The 16,303-nt window shown below is 28.0% G+C and overlaps 2 protein-coding genes and 1 long non-coding RNA gene across 3 annotated transcripts; 2 read left to right on the top strand and 1 right to left on the bottom strand.

Moving 5' to 3' along the window:
* The first annotated feature begins 131 nt into the window (after positions 1–131).
* LOC149031074 (uncharacterized) lies at positions 132–5,320 on the top strand. Its single transcript, XR_016178061.1, has 4 exons — positions 132–975; positions 1,316–1,399; positions 2,107–2,137; positions 2,334–5,320. It is a non-coding gene; the product is annotated as an uncharacterized LOC149031074 (long non-coding RNA).
* Positions 5,321–6,629: 1,309 nt separating this feature from the next.
* Positions 6,630–9,859, top strand: LOC107065980 (uncharacterized). Its single transcript, XM_015320146.2, has 2 exons — positions 6,630–7,848; positions 8,438–9,859. Exons 1-2 carry the CDS (start codon positions 7,843–7,845, stop codon positions 8,843–8,845), a joined length of 414 nt encoding a protein of 137 aa, XP_015175632.1. The 5' UTR covers positions 6,630–7,842; the 3' UTR covers positions 8,846–9,859.
* Positions 9,686–13,139, bottom strand: LOC107065985 (mitochondrial inner membrane protease subunit 1). Its single transcript, XM_089176835.1, has 3 exons — positions 11,644–13,139; positions 10,877–11,074; positions 9,686–10,019 (listed from the first exon to the last, which is right to left on the bottom strand). The coding sequence occupies exons 1-3, from the start codon at positions 11,812–11,814 to the stop codon at positions 9,864–9,866; spliced, it is 525 nt and encodes a 174-aa protein (XP_089032961.1). The 5' UTR covers positions 11,815–13,139; the 3' UTR covers positions 9,686–9,863.
* Positions 13,140–16,303: the final 3,164 nt, after the last annotated feature.

The raw sequence follows: 16,303 nt of genomic DNA, 5'->3' as shown, positions 1-16,303 counted from the left end.
TTATTCTAAACTAAGCGATTTGTCCCCGGCGCCGCGCCGCGCACCTGTCTTTTCGCGGCTCGTTGCGCATGTCTTTAGGACGCGCGCGGCTCGTCCCTACGTGTTCTCCTTCCAACCCCCCTCAAACACCAACCCTCTCTCCACGAACGAGAGAAAGAGAGAGAACTCTCGTTCTGAAACATTGTGAGAAAGAGAGAAAGAGTTAACGTGTACGTGAAAATAAAGGAGAGAGAGAGAGAGAGAGAGAGAGAGAGAATGTATGCGTGTATGTGTACGTGCGTATATGTATTTGGCAGAGAATGAGATTTAGAGAGAGAGAGAGAAAGAGAAAGTATGTAAGAGGAAGTGAGAGAGACTGAATGTGTGTGAGAGAATAAGAAAGTGAATGTGTATGAGAAAGAGAAAGTATGTGTGAGGAGGAGTGAGAGAAACTGACTGTGTGTGTTTGTGAGATATAAAGTGTGTTTAAGAGAATAAGAGAGAGAGAGAGAGAGAGAGAGAGAGAGAGAGAGATAGAAGGAGGAGGAAGAAGGGTTTCTCCCACTGGCACCCTTTCGTCTGTCTCTTTCGCTATTTCTCTATTTCTCTATTTCTCTTTCCATCTAAAAGAGAAGGAGAGGGAGAAAAGCCTTCGGACGTGGATTCCGAATTAAGATTTTCTGTCTGACTCGACACTCTCCTACTTGGCGAAATCGTCGACCTAAGCGATCGAAAGACGCAGTTACCTTACCCTCTCTCTCTCTCTCTCTCTCTCTCTCTCTCTCTCACTGTCTCTCTGTATATTTCTCTTGATCTCTCTATCTATCTATCTATCTGTTTCTCTTTCTCTTTCTCACTGTCTGTCTGTCTATTTGGTGTCGTTATATGTTCCGAGAGAAGAACAGAGAACGCTCCGGGGAGATTGAACGCCATTGTGTCAAACTTCGTGGGTCCTAATGTAGAAAGACATTTTCTGTTCGAGCGAGTCGATTGTAAGTAAGTACTTCATCGGGATGATACGTCCTCGGTTAGATTTGAATTGCTGTGCGAAAAATATGAGGGAAGTATGGGGAAAAAAAGAATTATAATAGGAGAAAAAGAGAGAGGGAGAGACAGACAGATATGATTGACCGTAAGAATGTTACCAGGGGTTGCATGTTACACCAGAAAACTTTCCTATCATTGCGAGGAGATGATTAATCTTTTCATCTATCTTTCCCCTTTTTATTTTTCAACCTTTTTTTTGATATGAAACATTAAACATTTTGTAGAAAAGAAAAGAAAAAAAAAGAGAAAAATAAATAGAGAAAGATAAAAGATATTCGTATTCTTTCAGACGTCATCGATTTTCGAAGACTAGTTTGCTTATAATCTTCGCGGAAAAAGTAAACTAAGCCGCGTGGAAAAGAAAGAAATACATGTACGTATAGATATGAGTTATATATGTATATATGTAGAAAGAGTGAAAGAAGAAGAAAGAAGAAGAGAAGAAAAATAAGTCGATAATCCTCAAATTCCGACAGACTAAATTCTCTTTTTCGTATCTCTCTTTTTTATCCCTGTCTCTTTTTTTTTCTTTTTTCTTTCGATACATAGTACCGATTGGGTGTGCTACTTGAAATAACATAGTTACAAATTTAGAAGCTATTTTCAAAGCTACACCTTTTATCCGATATCTTCTTTTTCTACTTTAAATGATCTCTGCAAGATCGGTAGGAATGTATCCCAAGTACAAATGCAGATCGTAAAAAGAACATTAGACGATTCCATACATTTTCAAGGGTGACCATGAATGCTAGCAATTCGCAATGAGTGTTTTTGCTTTTTTTTTCGTCTAAATAGTTTCAATACCGATACTGTCCAAGTTGTTCAATTAAAATAGTCAACGTAAACCCCAATTTGACCAAGTTACATACAAATTTATCTGTCATTAAAATAAACAAACAAAAAAATACGAAATTAATCAAACGTTTTACAGATTTCATAAATTTGTAATATTTACTTAGAAAAAAATTGAGTTTTAAATTGTAAAGTTATTTATGGTATAAAAAAACATGTATATTTTTTAAATAAAAATAAATGTAACTGTAAAGAAAATTATTTTCTATATTGAACTTTCAATTTCAGATTATTAAAATTTGCTACACTCATATACAAGGTAATTAAATTAATAACAAATTGAATCGAAAATGCGTATAAATATATTTAATTTGTTTTCTAAATCAAAATTATCTGGTATCTTTCTTTTTATTTTGTTACAAGTAACACAGTTATTTAATCATCAATCTTAGATAAATATTATCCGTAAGCTGTTGATGCACACATTAAATCCTTATAAAAAATTTGTTTCCAAGATAAAATTTCTTGTGAATTCGCACGATCTCGGGAATCGTTGGAAGCAAGATGGTACCAATGCACAGATGCTCAGAAGCTATACTACAATACCATATAGAAAATGTTGAAGTGAGACATGAGCGAGGATGGTTAGGTTATACATAACGGAATCTATACTCCATACGATATTCAAGATTTCATATCGAATTGGATCGGACGTTGATAGTGCATTCGGCTGTCATCGGTTAATCGAATATATGCCAATGAGAAGAACGTTTTCTGTTACGAAATATCGAAAATATTTCCGAATTTGAATAAACGAAATTTACCCTTGATAATATCAAAAGCAAATCTCTCTCTCTCCATTCAATATATTCCTTTACTACTACCTTACCGGTATATTTTCAAAGTTTTCATTTAAATGACTTAAGAAAAAAAATCATTAAATTTGCTTATACAGAGTGAGTTTGATTTTGATTGAAAGAAAAATTGCTATGCGAAAAAAAAATATCGAAAATTTTAATTATTGCCAAAGGGAATATTTTATTCTTTTATACGATAGATTTGATCTTGAAATAACGTAACCTTGACACGTAAAATTAAAATCGTATCAAAATTATCAGATAAAAGTTTATACGGTTATTTTCATTTTATTGCATATTCTTGTAAGTGAAATTTGGTAATTTTTCAAACTCTACTTAAGTGTACATCTTTTTTTTTATTGCTTTATCCATTTTCGTTATAGTATATATATGTATAAAACACATGTACAAGTATATATGTATAGACTTTTGATCGTTGCAGTGAGCGATTCGAGTAGAAAATCCAATTCGGATATTTATCGATGGAAAAATTGAATGAAAAAGGAAAGAAGTATTAGACCGATCGTACATTCATAGAAAGATCCACGAGAGCGTGAAAGATCGATCGCTTCTATCTACTAAAATGATTAAAAAATGGCAGGAGAGAAGAAACCTGAGTACCGTTAGAAATCCTCGCATTACTTCTAATGGAAACCCTGGCTAATCTTCTTATTTTTAATAAAATAGAAAGATATATATATATGTATATACATATATAGAATATTTCCCTTTGGAAATATGCATTTAAAATAATTTTCCTTTTTTTTTCTTTGTTTTTTTTTTCAATCTTTTATTCCATGTTCTGACATATCGTTTAATGGAATCATTGAAATGTATTGAGTTAACTGAAAAACACATGTAACGATTTTGTATACCAATTTACAGGAAATATTCTTAATTTTATATATACATAATACTTCAAAATAAATAAAAGAATATGAAATATACATTTATAAATTGACATAAATTTTCAATTAATTCAATAATTGAGCTGTTTATTTTAAAAGTGGTTAAAATCTATTTATATTCGAATTGAGATATTGAAGGGTTTGCGTTTCAATGCAATTAAAAATATACGTATGGGATATTAATAAGTTATACTGCTTAAGTGTATCTAAAAAAGATAAATTTATAGCTCCTATTAAAATAATGGCAATAATTAAGTGAATAATATGCCGTTTTCTTACCAAGAATAGAGTTAGGAAACTTTCAAAATTAACAACCAGATTCGTTATACAATTTGAAGGAACCCAAGTACATTTAACATAATTTAAAATGCTTCAATTGAAAAAAAAACCATACCCAATTTATTTTATACATCTTTAGAACACTTTTAAAAATATAATTTATGTGATTCAAAACAATTTTTAATTATATAAATTCGGTTATATATAAGCATGTGTATAACGAGAATATTATATGTAAGAAATAGTAATTAGGAATAAAACCGTTCTAATTTTAGTATTTTTTCTATTTTAATGTGATTATTTTATCGCTCATGCGTAGTGATTACTAACATAGTTAAATTGTCCTGTAATGTAAGAAGAATGTACTAGAATATTAAAATAATTGTTAATTAATCGTTGAGAATGTCTAATGTTGTCTGAAAGCTTGGTGTATATGATCTGTGTACTGTCCTCTTCAAGATTCACTTTCGGACTGGCACGTTGTCCTCTATCAAAATTCTTATATTAAATGTTGTTTATAAGACTTTCCGAATGTTGCGTATGTGTACAATGATAGTAATATTCCTAATAAAGAGAATTTAAGATTTTAACGTTTTAATTTTAGTATTTTTTCTATTTTAATGTGATTATTTTATCGCTCATGCGTAGTGATGACTAAGATAGTTAAATTGTCCTGTAATGTAAGAAGAATGTACTAGAATATTAAAATAATTGTTAATTAATCGTTGGGACTGTCTAATGTTGTCTGAAAGCTTGGTGTATATGATCTGTGTACCGTCCTCTTCGAGATTCACTTTCGGACTGGCAAGTTGCCCTCTATCAAAATTCTTATATTAAATGTTGTTTATATGACTTTCCGAATGTTGCGTATGTGTACAATGATAGTAATATTCCTAATAAAGAGAATTTAAGATTTTAACGTTTTTATTTTAGTATTTTTTCTATTTTAATGTAATTATTTTATCGCACATGCGCAGTGATGACTTCGAGAGTTAAATTTACACGTAATATAAGTAGAGTGTATTAGAATATTAAAATAATTATTAATTAATCGATGCAAGTGGCTATTGGTGTCTAGAAGCTCGGATTATATGATCTGAGTACCGTCCTGTTCGAAATTCATCTTCAGACTGACAAGTTGTCATTTATCAAAATGCATTTATTCAATGTGGTTTCTATGACTTTCCGAACATTGAGCATGTGCATAACTGAAATAATTTAACTAATCAATAAAATTTAAAATTATAACGCTCTGATTTTAACTTTTTTTACATTATAATGAAATTATTTTATCGCTCCTGCGCAGTAATGTCTTTGAAAATGAAACTGTCCTGTAATATAAGTAGAGTGCATTAAAGTATTATAATAATTGTTAATTAATCGATGAGAATGTCTAATGTTGTTTAAAATCCCGAAATATATGATCTATGTACCATCCTCTTCGAGATTCACCTTCAAACTGGCACGTTGTCATCTATCAAACTTCTTTGATAAAATGTTGTTTATATGTCTTTTTGAATGCTGCGTATGTGTGCAACAGTTCTAAAATTCCTAATAAAGAGAATGTAAGATTATAATATTCTAATTTAAACTTAATTAAACTAATTGATAAAAACAATTTATATATACTGCTCATACATTTTGGATGTGTTAAAGGGATTTAAAGAAATCATGATATTTCGTAGTAGGTCCATTATGTCCTTGAATTTTGCTGTTATAATTTGTCTAATATTTTCACTCAATGGTGTCAATACAATATTTTCGAACTTTTTTGGTCTACTCCGATGTGATAATAAATTCAGGACTTTATAATTTTTATTCTTATTCATTGGATGTCTTACAGAAAATTTTACACGGTTCATTTCTGACAAAATTCATTCAACATATTTTTAATCAGTTTATTGATTCATCGTTATAACTATAAAAGCTATAAAATTATATTTAATATATTAATAAATTCATAATATATATATATATATTAATTATAAATATTATAAATAGAAAGGATATTTAGTTGCGTTAGGATTTCGATTACAATTTTATTTTAATTTATTCCAATTTTTGTTCTACTCGTTTTTAATTCAAAAGCGAAAACGTTTAACGGCCCAATGTAATATCGATGTCATTTATATGTAGAAACGTGAAGTATATATAATAGTATATACATACATCGACGTTTGAGAGCAATCATTAAAAAGAAGAAAAAGTGAAAGAAAATATATTCGAAACAGAAAGTAAAAAAAAAATAAATAAAATCGAAAGAATTGTCGTGTAGAAAATTTTGTAACAAAATTACAAAAATAATAATCAAAAAACGACATGTAACGCCATTAGTGAACACGACGTTAATCATTAATTTACAGAAAGAGATGTTCATTAGCCAATCTATTTGCAATCAACTCTAAGCAACATTTTTAGAACGAAAAGCAACGTGAATATTAATTGACTACCGGTGCCTTTTATATTTTCTCTCTCTCTCTCTCTTTCTCTTTCTCTCACCCCTAACACACAAACACTCTTTTTCGGACTATTCTTTTGCAAGCTAACTATCGATCCATTTCACGCACGTAACAGAATAAATGTAATATATTACGGAATTCATAAGACATAGTTATTGCTTCGTTTCTATCCCGAATTCGAGACGTGTATTTAATTTACGTAATGTATTGTGAAACTATGTATTGGACACGTTTCTTTCGGTTATATACACAATTGGACCGTTTTAGTCAAATCGTTTACACATCTTCATTCACTCACTCACTCACTCACACACACACACACACCACACACACACACACACACACACACACATATATATATATATATATATATATTTATATTTATATTTTTAGTAGTTTACTTCCAAAACAAAAAAAAACGAAAAGCTAAAAAATCACAAAAATGTATGTGCGTTATTGATCCTATCGTAAATTCAGATCGTATCATATAAAAAAAAATTGTTCGAGTAGAAGAATAGAATGCACATGAATGGATAATAAAACCCTAAATGTTAATCCTGTTGTACTAATAGTCAACCTTAATTGAACTATCCATTAATTTATTTATCTATTGATTAACGGCATAGAAATTTAATTATGTACTCGCTATCAGATTTATGTAATGGTAGCATTAATGTATACATATATACATATATGTGTGTGTGTTTGTGTCTGTACATGGATGTGTACTTACTAAATAGATATTTACATCGATGTAGATAATTTATCTTTTATACGTACAATGAATTACAGGAGTATCGATACTTCCAATGTCAATTAATATTTGCTAATGTAATTTGGCTAAATTTTTCTACATACAAAAATAAATTTTATCGGAAAGAAACATTTTATTGTAAGTATAATTTGACATATATGATAAAATAAGTTTCACAAAGTGACCAATGTAAAATGTAAAAGAAGTGTTAACCATGTACAATTTACTAAAATATTAATTTTATTTACTGTTATATCTTGTGCAAGTTTTAAAATTTTTTTAGGATTCATTTTTCTCAAATGATATCTCTTTGACAATAAAATACTCCTTAGTAATAAAATTGAATATCAATTTAAAAGATGAATTATTAAAAGAAGCAAGTTTTTGTGTACAAAAATTTGGAATTGTTTGTTTGTTTCTTTTTTTTTTACAAATATCCTTTGATTACAAATATTCCCATGAGTCATTGTACACATATATTGTATATATGCTATGTATATTATCGGACGAGTTACGAATAATCCTATAGGGAATTTGTTGGAAAAGAAAAGAAAATTCACGGCGCGTAATGCGAGTATTCGGCAGTTACGAAACAGAAAGCGATAGCTACGGCGAATACTTTAGGTTCTTCTCAAACTGTTTTGTATTCACAATGCTTTTACTATCAGCCTTATAAACGTGGGCCCGCATATAAAGACGAAAGACGGACTTCTCCTAAGAACAGTTACATTTTTTCTTCGTCGATATAACAACTATAACTGATAGTTATGAAGGTAATAATTATTTTCTTTTTTTGTCCCTTTTTTCTCTTTTTCTTTACTTTACATCCTATTCATTAGAGACCAATTTCAAAAACAAATAGTTTATATATTTTGTCCTATAATATTATCCAACCAAAAAATTAATTAGAGAAAAATAGAAAATAATTTGATAATTATAGTATATTAAAATTTTAAATAAATCTAACATTTTTTAATACTACAAATTTTTTCGATTCTTATACCAATAGTTATACGAAATATTAAATCACATATCGTATTAAATAATTAGACAAGAATAACATTTTTAATTGCAACTACAAAATTAAAATTCATCCATTTGAACTAATCTTCGTTAGATACATTAATTTATACATTAATAATGCTATATTACTATTAAATGTTGCATAATTAATAAAAAAAGAATTTTAATATTAATAATTACAATACAATTTAAAAAGAGCCCACTATTTAAACCAATGCTTATTACAATTATTAGAAAATATTACAGCAATGAAAAATATCAAAATCAAAATTCTCGTATATCCTTGACCCAAAAATTAAAAAATCCAAAAAAACACAAAATAACAAAACTGTGCTTTAGATAATCTTCTTGATCCTTTGTATTGGAGTGGTATCATCAGCAACAGAATATATGCCCAGAGGATGGCGTCCAAGTGGGAGATACTTCAACCCTGGTCACAGTCAACCACACGCTTATTATCGACCGCCACCTGGTCCATCGAATACGATCACTTATCCAGCAGCTTTTTCACCTCCTAGTAATGCCCCAACAACACCTAGTACGTCAACGATACCAACTACTACAACTACTCCTATTACCACTACCACGACTGAGAGAACCAGAGAACCAACGACGCAACCGAATTTACCTGATGAAACTTTTGACACGAATCCGGCCCTTGCCATCGCCAATTCCTTCGCGTTCAACAGACCTGTCTACGTTTATAATACCTTCCCGTTTCTCCCAGGACACGTATTAGTCAAGTAACCTGACCAGAACCGAAGAATATCCAAGAGAGAACTTTGGAATAATCCGGCCATCCTCTTCTCCTTCTCCTTCTCCTTCTCCTCCTCTCTTTTTTTTTCTTCTTCTTCGCTTTTGTTCACGTATGTATACGTTTCATAGTATTGTCTATTATATATATATACCACAGATACATTCCATGAACTAGTTATATGTAATATTAGTTTTCGCGAATACATGCTCATCAACACTTTCTGCCATCAATTGTTTCCGAAACTTTATGCTTGTAATTTAATATGTAGAACCCTAGATTCTATTGTATTATTATTATTATTATATTAAATTAAATTATCCGATGAATATTTGTAAGTAAAATGATGTTTATTATTTTCTTTTATATTTATATATGTAAATGATATTATAGATCAATCATAAACAAGACAAGAGATGAATAAAAATTAATCTCGTTTTAGAGTGTGTGAAGTTATAGGTGCTAAATACGTCATAAAAATATGACGTATCTATCTGTCTATCTATCTATCTATCTATGGCGTACTGTATATATAAACTATCATCGATATTCCTACATTTTTACAATCTCGTACAAGTGAGATATGTCCAATTCTAACTGCATCTGACACTTTAAACGATCCATTTGAGAAGTATGTGCTTATATCCCATAACTTCCCCTGGTTGCACACACTTTACTCCTATGTTCATTGATCGCGCCTGATAGCACAACCAATGGCGTGTAGGAACATTAGTATAATCCGTGTTGAGAAACTTGGATAAATCTTTTTTCCTTCCTCACCAAAGGAATTATCATTGTCAACAATATTCTTACATCTTATCTATCTACATATATAGGTATTTCTATTTTTTTATTTTTATTTTGTTAATCTTTCTATTCGAGACAAATTTAATAATTATACAAATTTCAGTTGTGTATGCTGAATCATTTTTTTGAGGATTTGGTTTCTTTTTTCTTGTTTTTTTTTTTTATTATTATTATTATTTTTTTTTTTTTAGAATAAAAATAACACTATAATTTCGTTGTAAAAAGTCTTACGTCGGATAAGGGCCATATTTTACATATAGCACGACTACGAAGTAATCCTTGCGGAACCGGCCCGTAGAATCGCGAATCTGCTGAATTACTGCTATTATCTCCTTCTAGCCACACGTGTCCATTTGGTACCTAAAACGAGATAGCACAGCTATATTTAGCAAAATTGTTTTAAGAGACACCTTATTCTTTCCCCCGTTTCATTTATTTTTTTGTTCATTAGTTTTCTTCTTTTTTTTTCTTTTTTACGTAAAATTTGTGTCACATCTCAGCACGTTAAAATAACTGCTAAAAAAAGGAAAATTTTATTTAGGAGTTTTTAGGTTTCTGGCAGTCGTGAATAAAATGAATGTACGTACTGAGAAACAGTTGCTAATTTATAGTGTTACTATTTGCAGCTAAGTAGACACTAGAGACGGTAAGAGGAGAATATAGACATGAGCGTTTCTCTAACATGAGATGGAACGCGGTAGTCGGACTTCCAAGAAAACAAAAAAAAAAGAATAAATGTTATGTTTTCGTTTTTTTTTGTTTTTCTTTTCACTTCAATTAGAATATCCGAAATTCTTCGTAAAACAAATTTTACAATAAATTTAATAAAATTACTTTAATGTATAACTGTATGTAATGTAATACTGTAATACTGTAATACTGCAATAATGTAATACTGTATAATGATAATTATATTTTTTTTAAAGTTATAATCAAATTATTGTGTATTATATTTGTTTTTTTTTTTTAATATATATGTTGTGTGTGTGTGTGTGTGATTCTATAATAATAATTAAATTAAAAAATATGTTAACTATTTTCAATATATTCTGTTTATGATGTATATATACATATATCAATAAATAATAATAAGAATACTATTATAATAAGAAAATTAATTTTATATAATGTTTATATATATACATGCATTACAATAAATAAAAATATATATTTAATAGTATATTAAGTATACTATTTAAAGTGTATTAAGTACTCACAGTATATGTAGAAAATCCATCTCGAATACTGTCACCAGGTAAGCCTACAATTCGCTTACAAATATGTTGTTTAGGATTTGATGGACATATAGAAATAACAATATCACCTTTATTATACCACCTTAATTTTGTACTTATATGTTCTGTAAATAATACATCCTCACTGCGTATTGTCGGTTCCATGGATGGACCCGAACACTGAAATATAACAATGCACAAATACATAAAAATGAGTACAACGATTAAACTGAAGGATACATTGTATTAAATGTTATCAATATAAATTATGAAATATAATTTAGATTAAATAAGTAGCTAAGTTTTAATAAGGGTTAACGATAACATTTATGTATGCGCTCTAAGTAAATGAGATAACTATTTCTATTAGTCTTCCCAGTTAAATAGGTAATCATTAAATATAAATTCAATATGTTAATAGAACGTTTAAATATAATAACATTCAAATATATGTGTTAATCTAGAAGATACATTGTATTTAACTTTATAGATATAAATCATTATATAGAATTGATATTGGTTTATGATGACTTTCATGTATACTGCTTAAATATATATGTTAATTATTCTTATTAGTCTTAATCATCTATATATTATTAATATTAACAATCATACAATTGCATAATAATTAAATATAAATTTAGTACACTAATATAATATAACCTTAAAATTCTATGATAACATACTCACACACATTCATCACACAATAGGAGATTTTTATGAACTAAGAAATGTATATTTTTACTTACCACTACAAATTCGCCAATATATTCAAACGCACAATGTGTGATGCACGCATACTGCAAAGTAACACCTAATACACTTAAAACTTTATATATGTGTTTACTGAACATTATGACTAGTAGTACAGAGGTTACATGTCTATAGAAATCTTTAGTAATAAAAAAAGCATATAACATTATGCTTCCCTAAATACACATTTACATATATACCTAACATTGTTTTCTCATTAAATAAGATTTATCAACCACGTGTAATCACTGTACATCATTTTTAGTTTAATCAAGCCTAGAAAAGTATAGACAACAAATAATTTGAATTATATACATATACATTGAAATAGTAGAGCGCCATCTACGCCTGTTAAGACGTATTAGCAGAGACATCTAACGGTAAAATTTTGCAACTACTCTTACAATTTAAACTTACAGAGCACGATCGATAAATACACTTTTAATTTTTATTTGTTTTAGAGAGATAAAATATAATTAAATATCAATACTTCAATCAAATTGTTATCATTCGAAACAATATTAAATAAAAATCTAAAGTATTATTTCTTAATAATAAATACTTTTACGCGATACATAACAATTATAGCATGCCACGTATTTTTTGTTTGTACATTTCTTACAAAGAGATTCTTATGTTTCTAAAGCATTAAAAATTATATGTTAAAGATGGTAATTAGAATAATGATATTAAATAAAATAAAACTATATAATAATAAATAAATTAATAGATTAAATTATGTAATAATGAAATTTAATTATGGCACACGACTCCTCCACGTGTTTAAATGATTTCATAATATTATATAAATTGATTAGCTAATCAATATTTATATATTATTAGAATTGGTTAAAATAATTTTGAAATAAAATAAATATTTTCTAAATAATTTGTTTCTTTTTTTAAAAGCAGGGAGAACGTGTGTACGGTTTTGAAGAGACACTGATTGTGAGATGATACACATAAACACATACATGTTACATCTTTATATTACTCGAGGTTTAAAATACAAGATGTGTTTTGTATGGTGTGCATAATTATTAAATTTAGAAACCATTCTCCTCATATACAGCTCTTTCTCTTTCTTTCTTTTTTTTTTACGGTGATATAAAATAGAAGCAGGTGATAGAAATGTAATCTTCTATTTAAAAGGCTTTATGTATTGGTTGATCAATATTCGTGATGATTAATTATGACAATGACGATGATAGGAAAATATTCATAAATGTTGTGTGAGATTGCTAAACAGGTGCACCATCATTTCTACTATTAACATAAATAATAATTACAATAATAATAACAATAACAACTGTTTATGTATGAAAATTAATAAAATAATAATTACGATGATTATAACAATGATAATAGTAACAAAATATGTGAGAGAAAATAGTTAATATCTATTAATTAAATTTTTCTGCATTTTTAATAGTTACAATAATAATAATAATAATAATAATAATAATAATAATAATAATAATAATAATAATAATAATAATAATAATAATAATAATAATAAATTAATGATAATAAAATATATAAAATTTTAGAAAACATAAAATATTATTAAAAAATAAATTTCCTAACATTGATATTTCTTAAGAAATTAAGATTTATTTATTTATTATTTAAAATAATAATAATAATAATGATAATGATAATGTAATGTGTATGTATGAAATTATATTTGCATACATATACGTCATGTATATACGTACAAAGTATTGTATTATCCATCTTTAATGTAGCCAATTTAATGTAACTCTACTTCTCAGATAGAAAAAGAAATGAATTAAAAAATAAATGAGTAAATAAATTAGGGTAACCGTATGTGCGAATGATTCACTCGCAATTTCATTCTATTATTAATTAAACAACAAATTATTTTTTGTTACTGTTATTGTTCTTCTTCTAAATGCAACATCATAACACTTTCAAGTGATTTTTATTTATTTATAGAACAGATCAATTCGAATTTTCAATAATAATAATAGTACTAATAATAAATATATTTATATTATGATATTAATAATAATAATAATAATAATAATAATAATAATAATAATAATAATAATAATAATAATAATAATAATAATAATAATAATAATAATAATAATAATATATATTAATGATAATGATAATAATGATAATAATAATAATAATAATAATAATAAAGTGTATCGATAACTATCGTAATAACGATTAAATCCGTCTTTTACATAATTATCCTAAAATTTACAATGCCTTATTTAGAAAATAAAAAGTCGTCAGCTAATAAATATCCGACGACTCCAAATATTATTTGCGTTATTTATCGTTGCAACAAATCGATCAACGTAAATATTATTACATCGTTTACATTTAACAAGCACTTTATACAGAATTATACGATCATAAATACAATATGAGCAATTTACGAGAATTTTGAAGGGGGTGAGTCGAGGACGACGACGATTCCTGGGAAAGTTGGGAAATGCTCGCTCGTTTCTCAATTAATTATATTTTATTTTATTATTTAAGTTAGGCGCTAATGACGTCACCGACGATCGGTGGTGCACGAGAAACCTGGGGAGTGGGTGGTTGTTGGATGGGTGGTTCTTGTTGTTCTTGTTTATATTGCTTGATTTTTCGTCGGAAAGTTAGAACGTTGACAAAACATATATATACTATACATACGTATATATGTATTTAATTAGTATTTATCGATCTATGATGAACGTCCATTAAATTTATAAAAAGAGTTATCAAAATCTTATTTTTTTCTCAAGATCGATTTTCGTTTTGTCATTCTATTATTCCATTGTCCACATAATAAATATTTGAATTCAAATACCGTGAGAAAATGTCTGATCTAATTGGGATAATTAACGAACCGTTTGAAAATCCATCCACGCCATTTTGGTTGCAAGTTAAAATATGAAAAAAGAGAAGAATTTATTGACAAAAGAATAAAAAAAAAACTAATTATTTATTAATATAAATATTTTTCGAACGGGGTGGGAGAAACGCGTGTGCATTGTTTTATCGAGGTGCCAATTTCTCTCTCTCTCTCTCTCTCTCTCTATCTCTCTTTCTCTTTCTCTTTTTTCTTTACCTTTCTTTTTCTTTTGTTTTATTATTTTTAATGTCTATATTAGCTTTGCAAGCTGTGCTTGAAACATTGCAATTGCTGCTTATTTTAATAATTTTTTTTTTTTTGAAGAGAAACATTTTTTTTGACGCGGGTGTACAATACAAACGTGCGCTCACACGCGCACATATAACACACACGCATACATCTACGGACGAACGCATGCACACAAAAGCAAGCACTTTGAAATTATCATCATTGCATTACTTTTTTCTCCCTTTCTGACAATTATATTTTATTTAATATTATAGATTAATTATTTGTTTTTTTATTATTTTTCTTTTTACTTTCTCCCCTCCCTTTCTTCTTACACTTTTACTTGTCCTCCATCTTTAATTATTATTAAGAATTTTTTTTTATTTTACTCAATACGATGTTTACGAATAATTTTCTAGCGCATTTAATTTTTCTTCCTCTTGTTGATCTTGTCATTGTTGTGTTGTTGTTTAGTTTTCTTTGTTATTTCCGATTTTTCATTTTACATTACGAAATATTTACGACACGCATACATGCATGTACATATTATTAAATTACGTCATGTGTATCATCATCATAGGTAAATTAAATGAAATTGAATGAATTTAAATTAAAATTTACATTTAGCAGAGTAGAAATGTCAACGATCTTGAAAATGTTGGATAATTTTTAAAAGCCCAAAGATTTGGCATGACAAATTGTAGGATGACTTAGCCCCTCGTCGTACTAGAAAAAAGAAACAATTACAATAAAATTTGAATAATGTTGAATGAGAGAGAGAAAGAGAGAGAAAGAGAGAGAGAGAGAGAGAGAGAGAGAGGAAAAATTAAAAACCAAAAATGTTTATCAATTGATTTTCATTTTTTGGCTACGTCATCCTATTACACAATTACGCTCGTTTATAGACATACATTAATTTTTCCCCGATCTCTTACAGTTATTAAACAGATTTATTTTTTATAACGAAGTCTTTCATACCAATTCGAAACATTTCTTTAACATTGTACTCTTGCCATTAAAAATGTATCCAAAAAAATAAATTATACTGTATGTAAAGTATAAATAATATAAAAGAATAAATTTCAGATAAATTAGAATGATAAAAAATCCAATTTGATGGATTAAATAAAAAGAGAGGAAGAAACAAATGTTAGAGAGAGGGAAAGAGAGAAAAAAAGAGAAACCATTAAAAACTCTATTTGAAAAAGAAAAATAATAAATATTAAATAATCTACATATTTCTATATGTAATAAATAATAATCTATACATGTATAACAAACTTTGGTCCAAGTTAGACGCCACCCCCCTGTCTTCCTATTTCTTTGTACCTTTTCTTCCTCTTCATCCTATTTACCGATTGATTTCTATTACATACATACATTATATCAACGACTTTGAATATTTAGAATCGATTATCGAAACGCGATTCTAATCAATCAAAATTAATAAATAAAATATCTAACATTTACAATTTTACGTCTCTCGAGGTTTGTAATACGTGAGCATGCATTGTTCAAATATTTCATATATTCAACCCTTTTATACTCGA

This window comes from Polistes dominula, unplaced genomic scaffold (genome assembly GCF_049000335.1).
Source record: "Polistes dominula isolate Pdom_NZ unplaced genomic scaffold, Pdom_raw_medaka contig_12, whole genome shotgun sequence".
Taxonomy (NCBI): domain Eukaryota; kingdom Metazoa; phylum Arthropoda; class Insecta; order Hymenoptera; family Vespidae; genus Polistes; species Polistes dominula.
This window is presented reverse-complemented; position numbering and strand designations above follow the sequence as displayed.

Coding starts and splice junctions, on each gene's coding strand:
- LOC107065985 (XM_089176835.1), bottom strand. CDS start 11,814: ATGTTATATGCTTTTTTTATTACTAAAGATTTCTATAGACATGTAACC. Junction 11,075..11,643: donor ATATTGGCGAATTTGTAGTG/GTAAGTAAAAAT, acceptor GTTATATTTCAG/TGTTCGGGTCCATCCATGGA. Junction 10,020..10,876: donor ATGGATTTTCTACATATACT/GTGAGTACTTAA, acceptor ATCTCGTTTTAG/GTACCAAATGGACACGTGTG.